Source organism: Xiphias gladius, chromosome 3 (assembly GCF_016859285.1).
Source record: "Xiphias gladius isolate SHS-SW01 ecotype Sanya breed wild chromosome 3, ASM1685928v1, whole genome shotgun sequence".
NCBI classification, from domain to species: Eukaryota; Metazoa; Chordata; class Actinopteri; order Istiophoriformes; family Xiphiidae; genus Xiphias; species Xiphias gladius.
In genome coordinates this window covers 2,298,562-2,318,854 of record NC_053402.1, presented here as the reverse complement: position 1 = coordinate 2,318,854, position 20,293 = coordinate 2,298,562, and the positions used below count along the sequence as shown (strand labels likewise).

The 20,293-nt window shown below is 40.6% G+C and overlaps 1 protein-coding gene across 2 annotated transcripts in view; it reads right to left on the bottom strand.

Moving 5' to 3' along the window:
- Window positions 1–20,293, bottom strand: part of igf2bp1 (insulin-like growth factor 2 mRNA binding protein 1) — a 71,492-nt gene that overhangs the window by 8,746 nt on the left and 42,453 nt on the right. The window contains exons 3-14 of one of the 2 annotated variants that reach the window (XM_040119924.1): window positions 19,313–19,361; window positions 14,318–14,369; window positions 11,725–11,788; window positions 10,235–10,528; window positions 6,743–6,877; window positions 6,470–6,592; window positions 6,183–6,318; window positions 4,141–4,263; window positions 3,402–3,518; window positions 1,320–1,394; window positions 1,083–1,214; window positions 769–882 (exon numbers count right to left, since the gene is read on the bottom strand). In XM_040119924.1, the coding sequence (XP_039975858.1) occupies window positions 769–882; window positions 1,083–1,214; window positions 1,320–1,394; window positions 3,402–3,518; window positions 4,141–4,263; window positions 6,183–6,318; window positions 6,470–6,592; window positions 6,743–6,877; window positions 10,235–10,528; window positions 11,725–11,788; window positions 14,318–14,369; window positions 19,313–19,361 (1,414 nt within the window). The remainder of the gene's footprint in view (window positions 1–768; window positions 883–1,082; window positions 1,215–1,319; window positions 1,395–3,401; window positions 3,519–4,140; window positions 4,264–6,182; window positions 6,319–6,469; window positions 6,593–6,742; window positions 6,878–10,234; window positions 10,529–11,724; window positions 11,789–14,317; window positions 14,370–19,312; window positions 19,362–20,293) is intronic. The other variant, XM_040119934.1, reaches the window with a different exon arrangement.

Here is a 20,293-nt window from a genome sequence, read left to right as displayed (position 1 = left end):
GACTGAATGAAACAGCTCACACTTATCTAAGCACCTCAAAGAAGGCATCCGGATCTGTACACAGAACTCAGGGAGACGAGTTTCAATTGTTAACTTTATAGTAACGACATGTCATCAAAATTTCATATCCTGAAATGTTACTGTAACTGAATGCAGGATCACTGGCATCTGTTGTAGCAATGCTAGCAATTCACAGCATTCACAGTAGCTAACGTTATCTTGATTAGGCTAATGTAGCGATAGCTCATAACATAAGCTGGGTGCTCGTAATGTTAGTAGGCTACCGTCATGAAATGGATATTTTCACACTATTGGTCTGTCAACATGTTAGTCAATTTAAACTACTGTTTGCACACTGACTATAGGGAGGGGGTGTGAGTGTGTATGTGTTTGCGTTTATGCCTGTGTGCATGTGTGTGTGTGTGTGTGTGTGTGTGGGGTATCCAATTTGGTGTTGAGAATCGTGGAATTTCAGACGTACTGATACTGATACTGGCACTGAACAAGGCATACCGAGCCAGTTGACGTCACAAAAACTGACTTAACTGTATGTAAATAACTGTATGAAAAATGAGGACTATGTGACCTCAGCTGGACAAAGATATCTACACAATTTTACCATAATATATATTCATAAGTTTGTTATGAAAATATAGTAACTTTTTGACAGATATGAATATTTTCTTTTGTTAATAAAATCACTTATGACTCTTTAGTTACCAAAATGATATGTTAAAGCCTCATGAGGAAACAGAGTGGGAGGAGTACCTGGCTGGCGTAGAAATGTCCGTTGATCTTAACGATGACCTGGTCATTTTCATCAGGTGTCTGTTCCCTGGGGACCACCACTTCAGCTGCTGTCAGGTTCTGCAGCTCATTCACCTGGAGACACACATTTTGGTTACTCTGGGAGGCAGCAAAAACCATGAGGTGGAATCTTGTAGGTTTGATGGCAAACAGGTGGAGGGTCATTACCAAAGCTGAGAGCCGACCATTAAAAGCACTTCATAGACAGAATTTCTTGCTGTAGGAACCACAGTATTCTATGCAAGAAGAGGAGACTAAAGTGTAAGGTCACTTACCGTCTTGCCTCCTTTTCCAATGACCCTTCCTGCAGCGGCTGCGGCCATCTTGATGTGAGTCTCAAGTTTGACCTCCTCCTTTGGCCCAAAGAAGTTCTCCTCCTTCAGTTTCCCATAGATTCTGCCCTGAGCCTGTAGGAGGGAGACAAAGAGATTAATAATCCATTTTATTATTGTCTCAGTTGAGAAGAAATGTTATCAACATGAATCAGCTGGCAATGTCTTGTTAGCGGTTACCTTAAACTGAGCCTCAGGGGGTCCTGTCACAATCACCATCCTCATTTTAGAGTCGGGAGTTTCAGCTGGGGCGATCTGGAAGAGAGGACAAGGGAAGACAGAGGAGACAAGAGGAGACAAGGGAAGACAAGGGAAGACAAGAGGAGACAAGGGAAGACGAGGGAAGACGAGGGAAGACAAGGGAAGACAAGAAAAGACAAGAGGAGACAAGGGAAGACAAGAGGAGACAAGGGAAGACAAAAGGAAACAAGGGAAGACAAGGGAAGACAAGAGGAGACAAGGGAAGACGAGGGAAGACAAGAGGAGACAAGGGAAGACAAGGGAAGATGAAACGGGATAAGGGAAGACATGGAAGACGAGAGGAGACAAGGGAAGACAAGGGAAGACGAGAGGAGACAAGAGGAGACAAGGGAAGACAAGGGACGACAAGAGGAGACAAGGGAAGACAAGAGGAAACAAGGGAAGACAAGGGAAGACAAGGGAAGATGAAACGAGATAAGGGAAGACATGGGAAGACGAGAGGAGACAAGGGAAGACAAGGGAAGATGAAACGAGATAAGGGAAGACAAGAGAAGACAAGAGTAGACAAGAGTAGACAAGGGAAGACGAGAGGAGACAAGTTAAGACAAGGGAAGACAAGAAGTTTGGTTTCAGAAGTGGGGGGACACAATGACATCTAGGTGTTTTCCAACCAAAAATATCCCTGTGCTTTCCATAGTGATGGGTAATAAAAGTTCAACCAGTTCATTAAAAATGCACTTTGCATTAGGTTTGATCATTTAATAAATTAAGTCAAGATTTTATGAATAATATCCCAAAGAGAATATACCGATATTGTCAATAGAACTGTTTGAGCAAAATCTTATACTGTTTAAACTTTATATATTGACGCATAGTGAATGTAATGTTGGACACGCTCCATTTGGTTGTGCTGGCATGCTGCTTATCATTACATAATGATGAGGACAGGGAGACCAGGGTAAATGGATTGCGGGCAGAATCTCTATGAGCTGATAATCAAACAGCAGCAGGTGGTGGAAAGGTATTGTACAGTAATTTCATCTTGTCACAGCTCTTAAGTGTTGACAGAAACACTACAGTGCCTTTTCTCTATGACTTTTTTCTTTGGATTCAACCGATACAGATCATATGAAAAATGTTTGAATCAGTCTATTTTGTTTACATACTGTTTTTACACTCGTTTTTTTTTTTTTTTTTTAAACTTGCCACGCAGAGCTGTCAGTTCAAGTCAGCATAAGCAACATATGCCGTTTTGTTCGTCAACTGAACTGGAGTGGAAACCGCACCCAGCACAAACCGTTACTGTCCAATGCATGATGGGTATTCTTAATCATGACATGGTGCATATGAAGCTGTGAGGATTGATGTGACGCAGCCCTGACATGTCACCTCTGGGGGGCACTGTGGGTAGACATGATTGCGGTCCTTATTTTACCACACTGAGGAGTCCCTGTAGTCAGGACTAACAGGTACAGTTAGACTTAGATTGAAGTTGCTTCTATCATCATATACAAAGCCTCTAAATCCTAGTTTTTACTAACAATTTTTTGACTCAGCTTACTCTGTATATACCGGCCCTGATACCTTTTGCAGTATCTGCATTACTACAAAGAGGACTGTCCTTTACTGCCTTATCTTTTGTGAAGTGTCAATTCTAATTTTTAGGAGAACAATATAATCCATTTTCAACTGTAAATACTAACTGTGTATATTATATTTTTTTTCCCCTGAAACCCATGCAGAGCGGGTCTGTGTAGTTTAATCAGCCCCGAGTAATGTGTGCAGAGCTTCCTCTTAGGCTTTGTACAGCTTCAGCACGCTCAACAGTCTGAGGGGCAGAACCTCAACGCTGTGCCTAACACTTACCGCTGTGAACCTGGTAATGACATAAAAAGGGACCTAAACGATTATATGGACAGTAAGAGAGCACAATTAGAGAGATGTCATGCCTGACCTGCCTCCCCATTTCCTGGTGGATTTTTTTCTGACATGTTGTACTTTCCCTATTCAGCATGTAGCGGCTCTTGTAAACGTCTGGTAAACCTCTGGTAAAATACAGACCTTGATGGAGGCCCCAGCGAAGCGGCTCAGCTGTTTGATGTGCTGTCCCTTCTTTCCGATGATGGCTCCCACTGCCTGTGCTGGGATGTATACATGGACCGTCTCCTGCTCTGGAGCCTGAAGACACACAAGGCAAAGATTTCATCACATCAACTGAATGTCTGTTTGGGACTAATACATTTCAGGGACTTCAGTCAGTATTTAAGAAAATACAAATAATTTGTCCCGAATGAAGAACTGTTTAATTCTTAATTGGAGTATGATGCAGAACTGGAAATGGAAAATCCATCAACACACGCAATAACAGTCAACTGACTCCTCAAACTGGAAATCAGAGAATGAAGACTGATCAGGTGACGCTTTTTGCAGTTGGTCCAGTGATATTCCTTCTGCCTCTAGATGGCACCATCACTACATGCCTACTCTTCAGTGGAAGGAGACACTGGTTTCAATTCACAAAATAAAACTGAGATATACAGAATAACAGTCGTTTGAGTTCCTGATGTCAAGACACGGTGGGCACCAAAATGCTGCTGTAGGCTGAAAATCTTATGTCTCTCTTAGTGTTGGCATATCAAGAAAAACTAGAAAAACTAAAGCTAGTCTTGTGGGCACAGACTGCTGAGTGTATCAGAGGGGCTTTGAGAAGCCTCAGAAATCCTTGGAAACTTCCAATAAAGGTCTCTGGTGGTTTGCATTAACTTCTGTCTTGAGTAACTTACAAAGCAAGTATTCTTACCCCAAAGCAGCCATAGGGGGCACCGGTTACAGCATTTCCAGGCGGAGGGGGGGGCATATTGGAGGAAGAGGGGAAGAGGCCCAGAGCACCCAGGTTGAGCCCGGGGATCAGGTGGGTCTGTTGCTGTGGAGAAGACTGCAGGTCAGAAACCATGTGGTGGTTTACAAGTGTGTGCATGTGGGGAAAATCAGATGTTTCAGTTCTTTGGCCATATTAAAATGAACAGAATATAACGGCTGCCCAGAGAGTAAGACAAATGCATGAAATCAAATCCAAAACCTTATGGTATGCTTGAAAAATCAGTCATCAGTGATTTAAATATGATTTAGTAATTAAACTAAACTTTTAAAAACACCATCACAGTCTTTGAACTTCTGCAGAAGAGCAAACTTCAGGCACTCGTGCATAGAGGAACTGAAGTATTTGGAGTTCTGATTGAAATGAAGCCGATGCTGTATGCACCCAGGTTTCAGGGCCTCCTGGACCACTTCAATGAGTCACATGGGAGACGTTTTGGCAGAAAGGCCAAACCCGACTCTCCTGGCTGAAAGTCATGCACTCGACCCATTCCCTATGCGGACCTTGTCACTATTTATGCTACCTCAGCTGACTCCCTAAAGCCTTTCTGCTAGAAAGCAGCATTTAATAAGCGACAGACGTTTAGAATGCCGCCCAGCACATGGAGCTTATTAAACAGCGTGTTGCAACAATTTGCACCATCCTGTACGCTGTTTTTAACGGGGGGAAAAAAAAAATCAAGGCACTTAGGGAGCAATTTGGTGTTTCATACGGGTGTAAATATCCGAATAGCTGCCGCATGACTATTCTCACCCTGGTGCAAACAGACACTCCGTTTAAGCAAAGATTATTGGTTACATGACTTGTTTGTGAAACAATTATGAAACAGCGGATTTTGATCATAACAGGTCTTCATCAGGGTTTACATTAGGAGATTATACCTTAGCCTTTTATACAGCCTTTAGGGGTTGTCCTGACTGGGTCAGTGGGGCAGCTGGTAGATAATGAGTGTCATTCAGAAATCACTTCCCCGGAAATCAAAAACATGGTAAAAACAGAAATTCAAAAAACAATCAATCAAAAATTGGAAAATAAAGGTAAAAATGGTCAATAACTCCAATGAAAAACTTACTATACATGAGTTATTCCGTGTTAAAAGAATTGTCTTTTAAAAAAAAAAAAAAAAAGGGTCTGAAATGAGTTCCCTCATTAAAGCCTGGATATTCTTCAAAATCAAAAAAGTCTTTCTGTGGAGAAGCGTACACAGTCCCCACCTCTAATAGCTGGTTGGACCCACTCTACACCCTCAACTCGCTGCTGTTACGTGCCTCCTTAAAACGCATTCCAGGGTGGACAGACTTCTTTCTGCTTTTTCATTGTATATTTGTGTTAAGAGAGTCTATCTTTTGCGCATCTTTTAGTGCCTCCTGTGTAGCAAACGGTTACATGATGGCATACGACAGAGGTGGTTTTACAGTTGAGAAAATCTCTGATTGTATGTCCTGAAATGTTTTGACATGAAGAAACGTTCCTCGTTTCAATGTCATCGGAGCAACGAAGCAGTCGAAGGCCTCCAGGGCTTCTTCGGCTGCGCATTCCCTCTGCTCGCTGGAAGGTCACTCAAAACAAATTTTTGAACTGTTCATGAACAAGTCTGTAATAATAATAAGGACTTTTCCCAAAACTCCACATACAGTACGATTGCTTTATCTTTCTGAGTGCATGAAGCTTGCCCTTTTACACGTTTGAAGAATTTGTTGGGTCTATCCCAAGGTTTATCCATTTAGTATACCTTTTATTTTTATTTTCAGTGCATGTTTGATGTTCTGACCAACCGGTTTTACTACGCTGAATGTATCTGAATGCGGTTCTCTCAGGTTTCTTTGCAGAAAAAGGGGATTACCCAACAAACAATGAAAAATTCTTCTTAAATAACATGCGTTATAAGACTTAAGACTTACAAACACGTGGTTGTGTATTTTCATATTTTGTGTGTCTGCGTATGTGTGTGTTTGTAGACTCACATTCATAGCAGCAATGTCATTCTCGTAGGCCTCTCTGACCTTCTTCATGATCTCCACCTCGGCCTGACAGCAGGCTTCAATAGAGCCTTTAACTGTGATGGTTCTCTCTGGATTGTACAGCGTCAGGTCCTGAAGACTGGAAATAATCCCAAGGGGGTGGTTACGGATGCATGTAGCTGATCAGTGATCACTTCATTTTAAAGTGAATTAGCTCCCTAGATGGTCAGTTGCTGTCACATATGTACGTGTTATGTAAGTATCATAAAATGTGTGTGAGCGTGTCTTACGGGGAGATGGTGATCTTGGTGTCTGTGTCCTGCTCGACTTTTTTCAGGTTGCGTCCCTCCTTCCCAATCAGGCGTCCCACAAAGTTGTTGTGAGCTAGGATCTTCAGAGGAACTTCATCAGCACTGCACACGAAACAAAATGTACCAATATTTCACTGGAAAATGAAGCCTTCCTTAAGGTAGCTGACTACACAAACAAAAAATAAAAAACTGTCTACGATCATGTAATGCTACATTATTTTCATATTATTAAGGTCATTGTTTAAAACCTACGTCTTGGTGTCTTTAGCCTCCTGGTGCATGATGTCCAGGATCATGCGGCAGGCGGCTGAGCAGCCCTCAGGGGTGGAGTGGATGCTGATTGGCTTCTCAGCAGCACCTGCATTCTCTTTGCGGTGCACATCGATCCTGCAGCGACGGCAAAGATTATAACCGATTTATTAAGTCCCTTCCACTTTTCACCGGGTTCGTCCATTCAGTCCAATTCAAACTTTATTACTCTCAAGAACGCCAATAGACAAAAACCTGACAGGGTTCAGTTCAGAGTTGGTTAAGGCTAAACTGATACCACCTGCAGATGCAGATAACCTACACATACATCTTTATAAATACAGTTTTGTATTACAGCAGAGCGGGTGGGTACGCCAACATTTACAAACATTTAGCCTGCACTGCAGCTTCTCGGAGCTTCAGGCAGCAGTCTCACACCAACATCAGAGGCAACTGAGTGAGTCTCTGCATCCTGCCTTTTCAGAAGCAAAGTAACGACATGTTAGCTTGTGCGTATAAGTGTCCTCATCTTCCGATAGATCATTGGATGTGTATTTGTCTAAACATTTCATCTCATTACACACCTTAAAGGCAAAAGCAGACAGGAAGAGAACAGGAAATACTCATTTTCTGTCTTTATTACTTCTAACAATCATTATCTTACTCTTATTTGCATTGTATTTGATGTCAAATCTTTACCATATTGTAAACAAAGCCTCCATAACTGTTGAAGACCAGTGCTACATGGACAGAAAATCGCCAAATAATCTGCATAAATTAGGCGGTTTAACGAGAGAATTAAAACCATGCAACTTGTCCCACATCCGTTTAACTGCAGATCATCCACAGAAATGTTAAAAAAATTAAAGGAGACAAAATAGTGCTCTGTCAAACACCAGTAATCACGTGGAAAGGAGCAGATACAGGATTTCTCAGTTCTACTCACATCATCTGACGTGCATACCAGAAAACCAGGATTCTCACTAGGAATCGAGGAACCTCTCCTTGGTAAAAATGTGTTAAATCATTTTTCATGACTTATATGCCCAAAAGCTTTGGTAGCTTTAATTAAACATAAAAAGTGTGAATTTCTGCCCATTCTATTTATGTAAAATGTGTTTTAAGGCAAAAATATACGTCAGTGCCATGTTTACATTTAAAACCAAACTGATTATACCCGATGTACCTGTTTGGTATATCGGGTACAATTGGATGTTCAATTTTTTTATCTTTTTGAATATTTGGTATGGCTAGCTTTACTTCTGATGACAGACTCATGCCTCCTGGCCAACAATGATACCAGTCTCGATGCTCTTCTTTTCTTCACAGATGATTCTGTTCAGCTGCTCTTTGTTAGAGGGGTTTTGTTGCTCTACCGTGTTCTATTGGATTCAAGTCCGGGGACATTACGTACCGGGCCAGGTCATAGTTTTCACTCTTTACTACATTAAAAACTTGTGTGATTTTCGCAGTGTGTTTGGGATCATTGTCATGTTGGAAAATTCCTTTCCTGCCAAGCCTCTTGACAATGGGAGTCATCTTTTCCTTCAGTATTTGGATACACAAACTTGATTTCGTAGCGCTTCTATAAATGTCATTTCCCCTACACCCTTTACACTCATGCAGCCCCATGTCAGCACACTCCCACCTCCACATTTACCGGCCGGCACTATGCAGTCCCTGGAATAGTCCTGTTCAGTTTCATGCTAAACATCCTGAATTCATCATCATTCATCAGGCCTCTTTTCATGTTCTTTGCCAAAGTTTAATCTTGCAGTTTTGTGCCATTTTGTGAGCAGTGGTTTTCCTTCATGGATGCTGTCTGTAGAGGTCGACTTCATGCAATAGCCTTCACTCTGTCTGATAGATCACTGAAACACCACCTTCCCACAGGTAATCTGACTTTAGCCAAGTCAGAAACACTGTCTGTTTTTCACTGCAATTTTATATAAATAGCAAAGTGTGCGTGGCGTCACTTTTCAGTTGCAGTAGTGACAGTATGGTTCTACCTCTACCCCCTGACAACTGCTGCGACTGTGTTTCAGCTTGTGTTCGGGAGCCTATTGATGCTCCGGTACCCTCTCCCATCAATGTCTCACAAGCTGGTTTCTTACTTACAACCACGACGACACAGTTTTGAAGCCTAACGTTTTAGTGATATTGCACAGCGGTGCGACTCAGTTTTGTCGTATACTCTAAAATTACATTTCTTTCTAAAGGAATGCTTAATGTAGGCAGTGATGCAGTGGTAATTAGGAGCACCGTGAGAAATCCCGCTGGGCCGGTGCTGTTTTGGGCCGACACTTTGTGCTTACAATACTGACACACTAAAAAGAGACGTTCTGTGAGAGGAGAGATGTTTTGGGCATGCTCGATGACAGGAACTTTTATTAAAAGATGCTGTTTTGATGAAACCATTTATTTTTGTCACTGACTTTGTGCACATGCTGTCTAATCCCAACCTTGAAACAGGCAAAATGCAGGTTTGGAACAGTAGGAATAAATGTTGATTAAATTTGCTCTCTCTTACGGCGCCTCATGAAGATAATGTGCACAACATGGGTCATGGGGGGGTGTGGGCTAAACCTTTTATTTTGGACACTCATGTCTGCTTCACTGGATGCCACCTGCCTAATTGTCATGGAAGATCACAACTTTACAAATGATGAAATTTAACATAGATTTACTTTTAAATTTTTAATTTATACCTCATGTCCCCTGTAGTCCATCCGCAGGGACATGAAGTAGTAGATTCCATCTTATTCAAAGACAGGTGACCACTGGCCACAGAGGGGTTTCATCATTATTGCTGCCCATACAATACTGCACATTACATGCAAGTTGTGGGACTAGGCATTGTAGAACAATGTGGCTGGATAAGGATGAGAGGATTTCAAGCAGCTGACTCTAATTACCTACTATTTTAGTTTGCATATACGTTTAATTTTTTAAGAGGTGAGTGGGCTATCACATTTTGCATAAATATAATCTTCGTAACTGGCCTATGAACTTTAGAGCCACGGATAAAAATTTTGCTCCTTTTCTTCATTGAGATATTTACCTTTGTCTTATCCTCCAACCGGCAAGTGTCCTTTTACATCATCATAACTTCTACTTTGTGGCTGAGAATGCTGTAAAACTCTTCTCTTAATCCTTTTCCTATACTCTGAGGTAGGGTTGTCTTTACTCTGAGGTTAACTTTCAGAGCGTTATGTGTATTTGACAAATTAGGGTTGTGACAAGTTAGTGGTTTTCTATCCCCTTAAGCAGCCTTTTCCCAAATTAGGCGGGTCACTCGGCATGAATTAAATTCCCTGGCCCGGACTCTAGGAGAGTGTGTTTGTCTACACAGTAAACACTATTCTTGTTTTCTTTCTGAAAAAAACAACAGTATCTGTTTTTGAAGACACAGTATGTGTATCTCTTGCACAACACGGATACACTGCAGACTCTATTGAATTACTGTTAGAGTTAAACACACACACACACACTCACTTGCTCTGTGTCTGCTTGGTGATGTTGCGTATGGTGGCTCCCTCCTTGCCGATGATGGCTCCGACATACTGAGTGGGTACCAGCAGTCTCAGCGGGATGTCGGCGTGTGGAGGTTTGGAGGGCATCCCGGAGCTCGGGGAACCCCCGCGGGGCCCGCCGCGAGGCCCATAACCGGGGCGCCGGCCATTGTCAGGCCCCCGCTGGCCTCCCTCCAGCTCAGAGATGTCATCGGGGATGTAGGAGACGCGCAAGGCATTGTTCTCAAACTGGTATCCATTCAGCTTCTGGATGGCTCTGAGAGGGACACAGCACGTGAGCAGGGGGTCATATACAGCACTTGGCATGTAATTCATACAAGTGACATCCTATGCATTTTATATAGACCATTTGAATACAATTAGGATGCACTTTTTCTGCTTTGTTTCTTTCTTATTGTTCACTAATACTCATAGTAATGATTAACGTAATGATCACGATTATTACCAATCTAACAGTAGTCACAATATTACTAACAGAACAAATAAAAGTGGGAAGGATATACAGGAGTGAGCTTTTTCCACTTTGTTATCCAAAGTATTTGATTACTATTGTTGACAAGAAAATGAAGACACACAAATGGTTTGTTCCTTATTATGAGTCCAACACAGTACGATGTAACCAAGTACCATACTCAAGTACAATTCGGAGGCACTTGTACTTTCCTTGAGTCTGCTACTTCATACGTCTACGACGCTACATTTCAAAGACAATTAGAGTTCTTGTTTTACTTGGCTGTCTTCATCTGACACCTATAGATACTAGTTATTTTGAAAAGCAGTATTTTCAGCTGATAAAATACAATGCATTGTTATTACAGTACGCATCCGTATATAAGGTTGTTAGTGCTTGTATGTAACCCAGTAATAGAATATAACACTGATTTGAATTGGACATTCTGTTGCCTAATAGGTGCTTTTACGCCTGAAAAACATTTGCATTTGAATAGGTTTGTAATTCTGCTCCAGTAAAATTGTGAAAACAGGACTTTAACTTGTGATGGATTGTTTGATATAGTATAGTACTTTGATTCCAGTCAAATGTTGCAACACTTCTTCCACCACTATAATGACATGAGATGAGACTCAAGCACAGTTCGTTTCACATTGTAGTTTCTCTAAGTGACCACTAGATGTCACAAGTGGAGCGTAGAACATGCAACTTGCTGTTACTTTTTCTGCACTCCTATTGATATACTTACTAGAAAATCTGATAAATGACTATTCTAGGCATCTATTCTTCATACTGGAACTTTGGTTATTTGATAATTACTAGAAGCTGTATACAGCCAAACAGGCAGGAATCTACAAATCCATCTCTAACAAACTTTCTCATATTCTGTAAAATATCAAATAAGGACTCTGGATTTTAGAGAGAATATAGTGAACAAAAGAGATTGAGTGGAAGAGACCAAGAGTGTCAACAGGATATTAAAGAGGGATAGAGGAACTTACTGCCTGGCATGCTCCCGGGATGCATATGTGACATTAACCACTGCAGTCTCACTGTCTGTGTTCACTGAGAGAAGGAAGGACAAGAGACAGAGACTCCTAAACACACATGTTGGTTTAATAATTGGGTGAGAAATGATTAGGATTGATCTGGCTTCGTTGGGTAACCACAGCTATGGCAACGGGATTGCAATTATTAAAGAAAGACCCAGTTATCATTAAATGATCCTCACACTGACTGAGATGCTGATTTGCCCAATTTTCCTAAATTTAACTCCAGTGTCACAATGGTCACTAGCAGAAATCTTAATGAATCAGACAAATACACACACATCAGAGCTATGTTCCCCTCAGTTTTTTATTCCTTTTCAGTTCTGGAGTTGCCGGCAAATGGAACCAGCAAGTAAAATCCAGATGTCACTCGTGACAAGAAGACATTGCAATAACGAGTTGGAGCCTCTGTCATCAAAAATAGTACTTTGTTTCAACCATAGTACATTTAAGTGTATTTATTTAATTGTTAATTTTGATATTGCTCATGACTTCATGATTCTGGATCAATGCAAATACAAGTATTTGTCCTGATGTAGGTCTAGAGGCCCAAAGCTCGGCTTTATCATTAAATACTAGCATTGGACCAGCAAGAGCAGAGCCCTATTTGATTTTTTTGGCCATCTTGCATTTTAGTATTTAATTCAGTTCAATTCAATTCAAAATACTTTATCTGTCCCTCAATTTCAAAGACAATTTCAAACTGAAAAACAAATTAATGTAAGAAAATAACTGAAATAGACAAGGGTTCATGGCTGCTGCCAATCTGTCGCTGGTCCACAATATCCAACATTGTGAGGGCACATGTCAAAAAGTGCACTTATTGATCTGTACACAATGTAAATTGAATGTGTCTAGTACAGCGCCTGTTCAAAATTCTAATGGCTTCTGGAATAAAACCAAACTTTATTTGTTATGCATACAGGCAATCTACCACACATTGCTGATGGTAGCCATAAAGGACAATTGCTGGGTCACTGATAAACCTATATGCTGATTAAGGACATATTAAGGGTGTGCAAGGAATCCTTGTGTTTCGCCAATAGTTTTACAGCTGAGGGTAATAACACCTTGCAATCCATTCTCGTCCTTTTGACAAAAGGTTTTTAAAACTAATAAGTGTCTGTTGCACCAGCCCACAAATTCTTGCGTTATGGGTTCATGTGATTAATCTGAGCAACTGGGAAGAGATATCATAATTACAATAACGTACAGTACTAGTAATAGTATTGTGTTGTGAGTACAGCAATCTTCTCAAATGTTTCTGGGTCGATAGAATACAGTCTAGTGCAGTCTTTAACTGAATCTGTGATAGATATGTATTTATCCGTTCTGAGGGATCAGTCAAGCGTTTAAAGGCCAGATGGGATTTGTAGTCCCACTAACATGTTTCTGGTTCTACACCAGGGTCTCCGCTGAGTTGGATGTGCCTGGAGCACCTGCCCAAGCAGGCATTGGGGAGGCTTTCTGACCAAATGCTTGAATCACCTCAGCTGGCTGTTTTCCTTTCAGCTAATCCTGCTTCCTCCCTTCCTTGCTCCTCCATCTTCCAGCCTATGACCTGGAATCTGATCAAGGTCCACTATCACTGTAGGTGCCCCAGTCCCTTAAACGCGTCTTGAAGGAGACAAGGAGTGAGCAGAGAGAGAGGGCTTCCAGAGGAAGCACAGGTGTATCCCTTTTACTTGAAAGCAACGCCCCCCGTTTGATTGGAATCTGTTTAGTGATTTGTCAGCTGATCTGATGGGACAGATGTTGTGGTATAGTGGATTTGGCAAACTTGTGGAATAACAGCAACAATTGAGGCTCTTGTCTCATTATTCATGTTTATCATAAAATAATTAGATGGGTGCGTAATCCAAATTATGAATGAATCATAAAAACATTTACTTTTTCTTCATCACCCCAAAAAGCTTTTCTTTTCCTCCTCTTATTTAGAGCTGAAATGATTAATCCATTATTCAATTGACAAAAAGGTAATCTGCAACTATTTTGACGATCGCATAATCGTTAAAATCACTTTTCAAGCAAAAATAACCAAACTTTCCCTAGTTCCAGTTTCTAAATTCTGCCAATTTGTCACTTTTCTTTGTCTTATGTGATAATAAACTGATTCTTTACATTTTGGACTGCTGGTTGGAAAAAATCCATTTGATGGCGTAAGGTGGGGCTTATTATACGACAACTGGCAGATTAAATGATAAAGAAAATAATACTCGTATTATTTTTCATCAGACAATCTATATCCGGTACTATTTGAGCAGAAGTCATCAGGCATCAGGAGTTTTCACTAAACTGTTGTTTATTATTTCTACACATTATAGTAAGGTTCAGATGGAGAGACAGTTGGCCTAATGGCACCACTTTACATGACCTTTGTGTATTAAGAGCCTGGGAAAATTAGCTGAGAATTAACATTGCAATTACCACCCTGCTGCCACACGGGGACAGCAAAGTGATGATTGTGGCCACGATATCGCACGAAGGGGAACACTATGAGCTCTAATTCCTACTGCTCGGTGAGGATGAAGCTCAGGAGTCTTACCTTGTTCACAGTTCTCTACAGTTCCACACTGGGCCAACAGACCATCCAGCACCTGACACAGAGAGAGAGGAAGAAAAGAGAGCAAGCACGAGAGAAAGGAAAGAACAATGTCAGTTCATGTGAAAAAAGGCAAAAAAAAAATGTGGAATACACTATGATGATTAATGGGCCTCCACAGCAAGAAAAGCACAAGAACAAACACAGAAAATGAACCTGAGCATGAGGAGACACAGGAAAAGACACAAAAACTTAAGACAGTTTAGTTCATCTTCTTCTATTGACAACAAAAGCCCACTGAATATACACAAATGAGGTCTTTTGTAGTTCCATCCATCATCGTTAGAAGGAGTAAAGATGAGACAAAAAATATATAAAAATTATTTTAAAAAAAGTATATCCATAGAAAGGAAATAAACCTTTTAGGTTCATATGTTTTGAATATTATTTAATTTAATTTAATGTACTGTTCTTGGCCAAATAAATAGTTTTAAAGAGTAGTGTCTAAAACTGTTTTGAAGCATCTCAGCGGTCCTTCCCCTCCTGAAAGGTGCACATACTTTAGTCAGCTCTGCCAATAGAGTTGGATCAAAAAAGTTTGTGTCCAAATGCAGTAATTGTGCAAATGGTGATGCTAGGGACTCTAACGAAGCTTTCAGAAAAAAGGGGGAGAGAGGCCTACTGACACTGCATATGCACAGGGCACAGATTTTCATGTTAAGCCCATGAGATCCAAAGTGCGGCTGCAGTCAGATTCCAGCTTCCAGGGCTCGTATGCATCAAACTCTAAGAATGATACTTTAGAATACTATAAAGAGCCCACTTAGGGATAACACTGTCAGCGATAAGACACATTTATCAAGTGAGTTACTGCTTCTTACAGTGAAATGTTAGAATAACTTAATCACATGTATGCTCAGCGCGGGAACAGTCAATCAGAGATAAGGATCAAACCTAATTTGGTCTATAGTTAATTCTTTAAAAAAAAAAAAAACCTAAAATTAAGTCACTGATGTTGTTCTGCAGAAACATGTGATTCATTTTCATATTGAAGTTTGTGTTATTTGTGTGAAATCCTTAATATCTCCAGTAGTAATTAGCATGTGAAAATGAAAATCAATTAATATGTTGATAATATATAAAAATATAAATAGCGATGTAATAATACACATTTTTATTTTTATTCCATCTAATGCTGCCCCCTTTGCCTCCTCCACTTAACCTAATATGCTGTTTCTTTTTTGTAACCTGTCTCAACACAGACTGTCTTGTATAATCATTCATTTATCTTCAAGATGGTCTGATGCCTAAAGGAGCCATATGTAAATTTTCTCTGCCAGGAGCAGGTGGTGGTGATGGTCGCTTACCAAGAGCTTCAGCCATTGTTGCATTCACAATACAAGAGGTTGTAATACGCCCTCTGAGCAGCGCTACCTCCTCAGTGCAGCCTAGACGCTACAGTGATTAGCTATCGGAAAGTGACGAGACAGGCTAGCTGGTTAGCACGGTAACTGCAGTAGAAGAAAAGAAGCTATAGTAATAAAAAAAAAAGTTAACAACTGCGTTGCTTTCCACTGCTTGACAGAGCTCTTGGCAAGTGAAGGAATGAAGTTTGATTCTGAACTCACAGCATTTCTTCTAGATTGGTAAGTAAACAGCTGTTAATGCCAATGTTGGCTATGTAGTGACCGCAAAAACTTACATATAGCCCCTCTAATCTTTCGTGTTCATTAAGGTTCAGAAGCATGCAAATGACACATTTTAGTCAGACGTGTGGCGAGATGTCGCCCTCATGTGGACACAGCTGGTAGGATCAGAGCAGCGGAGAGATGGAACAAGAGAGGGAGAGGATTCAGCATGTATATAACTGGCGCGCGCGCGCGCACACACACACACACACACACACACACACACACACACACACACAGAGAGAGAGAGAGACACACACAGCCACTCCTGCAGGCACTTGCTTGTGAGAGGAGGCAGGCACACAGACATTCACACAGCTAAACACACACACACAACAATACATCATATGTATGGAGCTTATTGATCTGCCAGCATTCCCCCCTCCTTCATTCAGTGTTGTTTGAGATTAAAGTGAAGTGGACAGATCCACAGCTATGTAATCTTAATATCTTTTTACAGTAAAATACTATATAAATGTCATTAAAGGTTTGGTAACATCAATAATGTCTGTGACAAATCAATGAAACAGGTGTTTATGTTCAATTTTAATCAACTGACAAAAACACAAAACACTCACTACGTTTACATACGCAATATACTCCGGTTTTTGTCCTTAAATGGCTAATGAAAATGAATATTCAAATTTACATGCAGCAGTGTGTACTCAAATTAGAATAAAATGCCTCCCTCTTTCAGTCCTTCAACCACCTTATTGAAAAGGTTGGCATTGCGATATTTGCACATATCTAAAAACCTGTAGATATCTAAGTCTTTCAAAATGTTTAAAAATAAATGGTTTCTCTTTCCGTCCAGAGATGTGACCTTTGTGGAATCTTATAAGCCACTGACTACTTAATTGTGAAAATTGATGATTAATACTGGAACTTAAATACCACCGAATTTAAGGCATTAGAATATTTTAAGTTGAAAATCTCATCTATTTGAATATATGTGGTTTGATTCCCCTTCTTTTCCAGACCATTTCAATTAACAAAAAAGAAATTCAAATTTTTTTTAAATATTATTTTATTTCTTGGGGGATAAAAGAATAACTGGGGGGTCCCCCTCGTTCTTCAAAATTAAATTTTTGCCCCCAACCATAATATGGAGGGAACAACATTCACTTCATTGTGCCCCCCAATACTTCTTAAACCAAACCTACACCATTGGTGTGGTGTTCAGTTATTAAAATTTAACCGTTCAGGTTTTTAGTAGCTCAGTTGAACTTCCCTCACTTGGATCATGTGACCAATAGACTGACCTGATTGGATAGAGTTCTGTTTGATCCTTGTGTGTTTAGTGTGAATTTTTCATCTTGAATTTTGGCTCTCCTCAAAGACAGGGATTCTAATCACGTTAATTCAAATAGATGGTTTCAAAGTGAAATAACTGAGTGCTATAAATCTGGTGGTATCTAACTTTCAACATCACGTATTGAGAAGTGATTAGGTGTTCGGTTGCTTATGTGACTCGAAGCCTTATGGCCTCTCTTCTCTTTCATATCTATGGTGTTGTTTTGGCTGTGTGTGCATTATGCTGCTCTACAGGACTGAACAATATGTACAGAATGCATGTTTTCAAGTCCAGAAGTTCATGATATTCATATATCTTTTTGTTTTGTTTTTATGTTTTATCGGGGTATGCTATATACAAATTCAAATTGCATTTGTCTGAAATTGCATTCTGCAATTTAAACTATTGTGTTGTACGGTGGTTCCTGCACACACACGTCAGTGATCAGGGCCTTCTACTGTACATTAAGTTCACACTCGTAGCCTCGTGACCAGCCTGTACTCTGTACCTTCCTAACTGGGGCTACAGTCAGCTTCGTGTGGTTGTTAATTGTTACTATAGTTGGTATTAGACACCCAGTTGAGGTGGAGACGTAACTGCAGCAATTAGCCACCAACAATCAATAGGTGGGAGTTTATAACAGTTAGCCCATATGTTGATCAATAGATGACTATTAGTTAATGTTCAACTGTAATCACTGAAGACCCATTAGAATCATTTCTCAGCTCTGCTGCAACCTGCAGCTTCAAATGAAAGTCACTCATTTCCACATAAAGCCAGAGGTGGTTCTTTTGATCCATCAAATTCACTCCTCTGGATTTGTGAAGTAAAGTCAGAAGAAGAAGTCAGAAGTAAAGTCAAATATGACCCATAAACACCACACACACACTCACACAAACACACATGAACACATGCCCAAAGGGGTGCAAATATTTACAGTGAGATCAAGCTTTAACATCCAAACCTCCCAGAACCAGGGGACACTGGGTAGGATGCTTTAGGTGCTCTCAGACAGCAAGTGGTTGCTGCCTCCACCTCCGCTGTCTTTAATGTGAACATGATCAGCGGCAGCAGCAGGGGACAGGTAGAGCAGCTACTGCTCCTGTGAACCCGCACCACTCTGCAAGCGGAGTTCATGATGGTTCAACTTTGCCATCTCGCTGCCATGACTCGCTGTCTGACCATAGCAACAACAAAAACTACAGAGAGGGAAATGATACAGGAGCGGATTTTACAGGTACGGAGGTAACTGAGATGGTACCTAACTACCTAGAGAATGACAAACCATTTCACCAGCAGATAGACATATCAATGAAGACAAACAGTAATAGAGCAACATCAGCTAATAGTTTGGTCTGTAAACAACATTGCTTTATTAATCATGTCATATTGCTAACCATTTCCACTAGTTTAAGCTAAAACCCAGTTACTGTTAGGTTGCACGGTAAGATTATAGGAGGCAGGTAGTGGATAGTAGCAGCCTGTGGCAGCAACCGCTCACTGTCTGAAAGTACCTTTAGAGTATAGGAGGCAGCCATCAGATCCATCTGAGCCAGTTCGGCGCATCGGGATGGCGTTGTGCATATTGCCTCTTCATCTAAGGCTAAAGAAATACTGCCCAGTGCTGTTGTGCATGGCTTTCAGGGTCACCACTTCTTTGCACTTGTGTACAATTCAAATTTTTGGCCATCATTTTGGTCATCAGAAAGAAATAAACATTTCCCAAGGTTTCTGCATCCTAAATGACTCGTTTCCTTAATGCTTGTGCCACACTTTTTTTAAAAGCACTTGTTTGAAAATGACATATCCAGAAACAGCTTTTTGTTCTTGGTTTGCTAGCATGAGGGCTTGTTTTCTGAACAATGAGCCTATAAACGTACAGCAAAACAACTAATTTCAGAAAAAATGTTAAGAGGAGATGTTGTGGTGGGTGATGGGATTTGGTTGCGAGCAGTGTGAAGTCAAAGTAACGGAATGTGCAAATTACCCCAGCAAGAAAAATAATTAGGAACTAACCTCCCATTGTAGGTGAGGTGGAATGTTTCTGATCTGCAGTTTCCTGGTCCTGTGGAGAGAAAACAAAGAGGACATTAGTATGTTTTTTAACAATTCAGCTAATTTTTGGGCCTCGAAAAAACATAAGTCTTGCGATATAAATAGTACAGCATCAGAACCAAACAGCATCAGTTCAGTACACATGGGAAATACTGTGTGCATGCGTGCGTGCGTGCAAACTATGGACATTATCTATTAAGGGTTCCCCGACATAAATAAGATTAAAAACAGAATAACAGAAATAGACACTTCTTTTCCTTTCGACTCTTACTTTGATTTCTATCACATTTGCCTAAAGGAAAACAAACGTTGACGGTGTCTTGCATCATTGCAGGTTGATAAGAAGCAGCAGTTTGATCACATTTGGCCCCCAGGATCGGCCCATCACCAGCTACATCCTAACTACTATACCCTTACTACTACTTCATTCTGTATGATGCCTGCAGTGTGTGATATAGGCAGGAATTGTTGCACATTAAATTATGCAATGCAGACAGGATGAGTTGTGCATAAGTTTATTAATTTTGAAATAAAACTACATACTCCTTTTTGGGACATGTGAGCACAAACAGACAGCATATTCCATCCTGAATGACTCAATTTTTTCTGCTGCTGGGATTTAAACTCAGATTTAGGCCCTATTGCTGCTTTGGAAACAAACCTTTTTCCATTTTTTAACTGCTCAAAGAAGGAGCATTTGAGCATCAGCAAACTGGTTGGGGATTCTGTGTCTTGTATGTTTGGCGATATATCTTGTATCATCCCGACGCATCATCCATGAGCGCCTGCTGATATCCCTACACCTTCTGTATTACTATCTCTTTGAACCCAGATAGATCGTTGACTGCTATAAAGATTTTGATTCTGACATGACCACTGAATCATCTCTGCAGGTAGGTGGGGAACAGGAGGGCCACATAATTTCCAGCAGGATTTCTACAG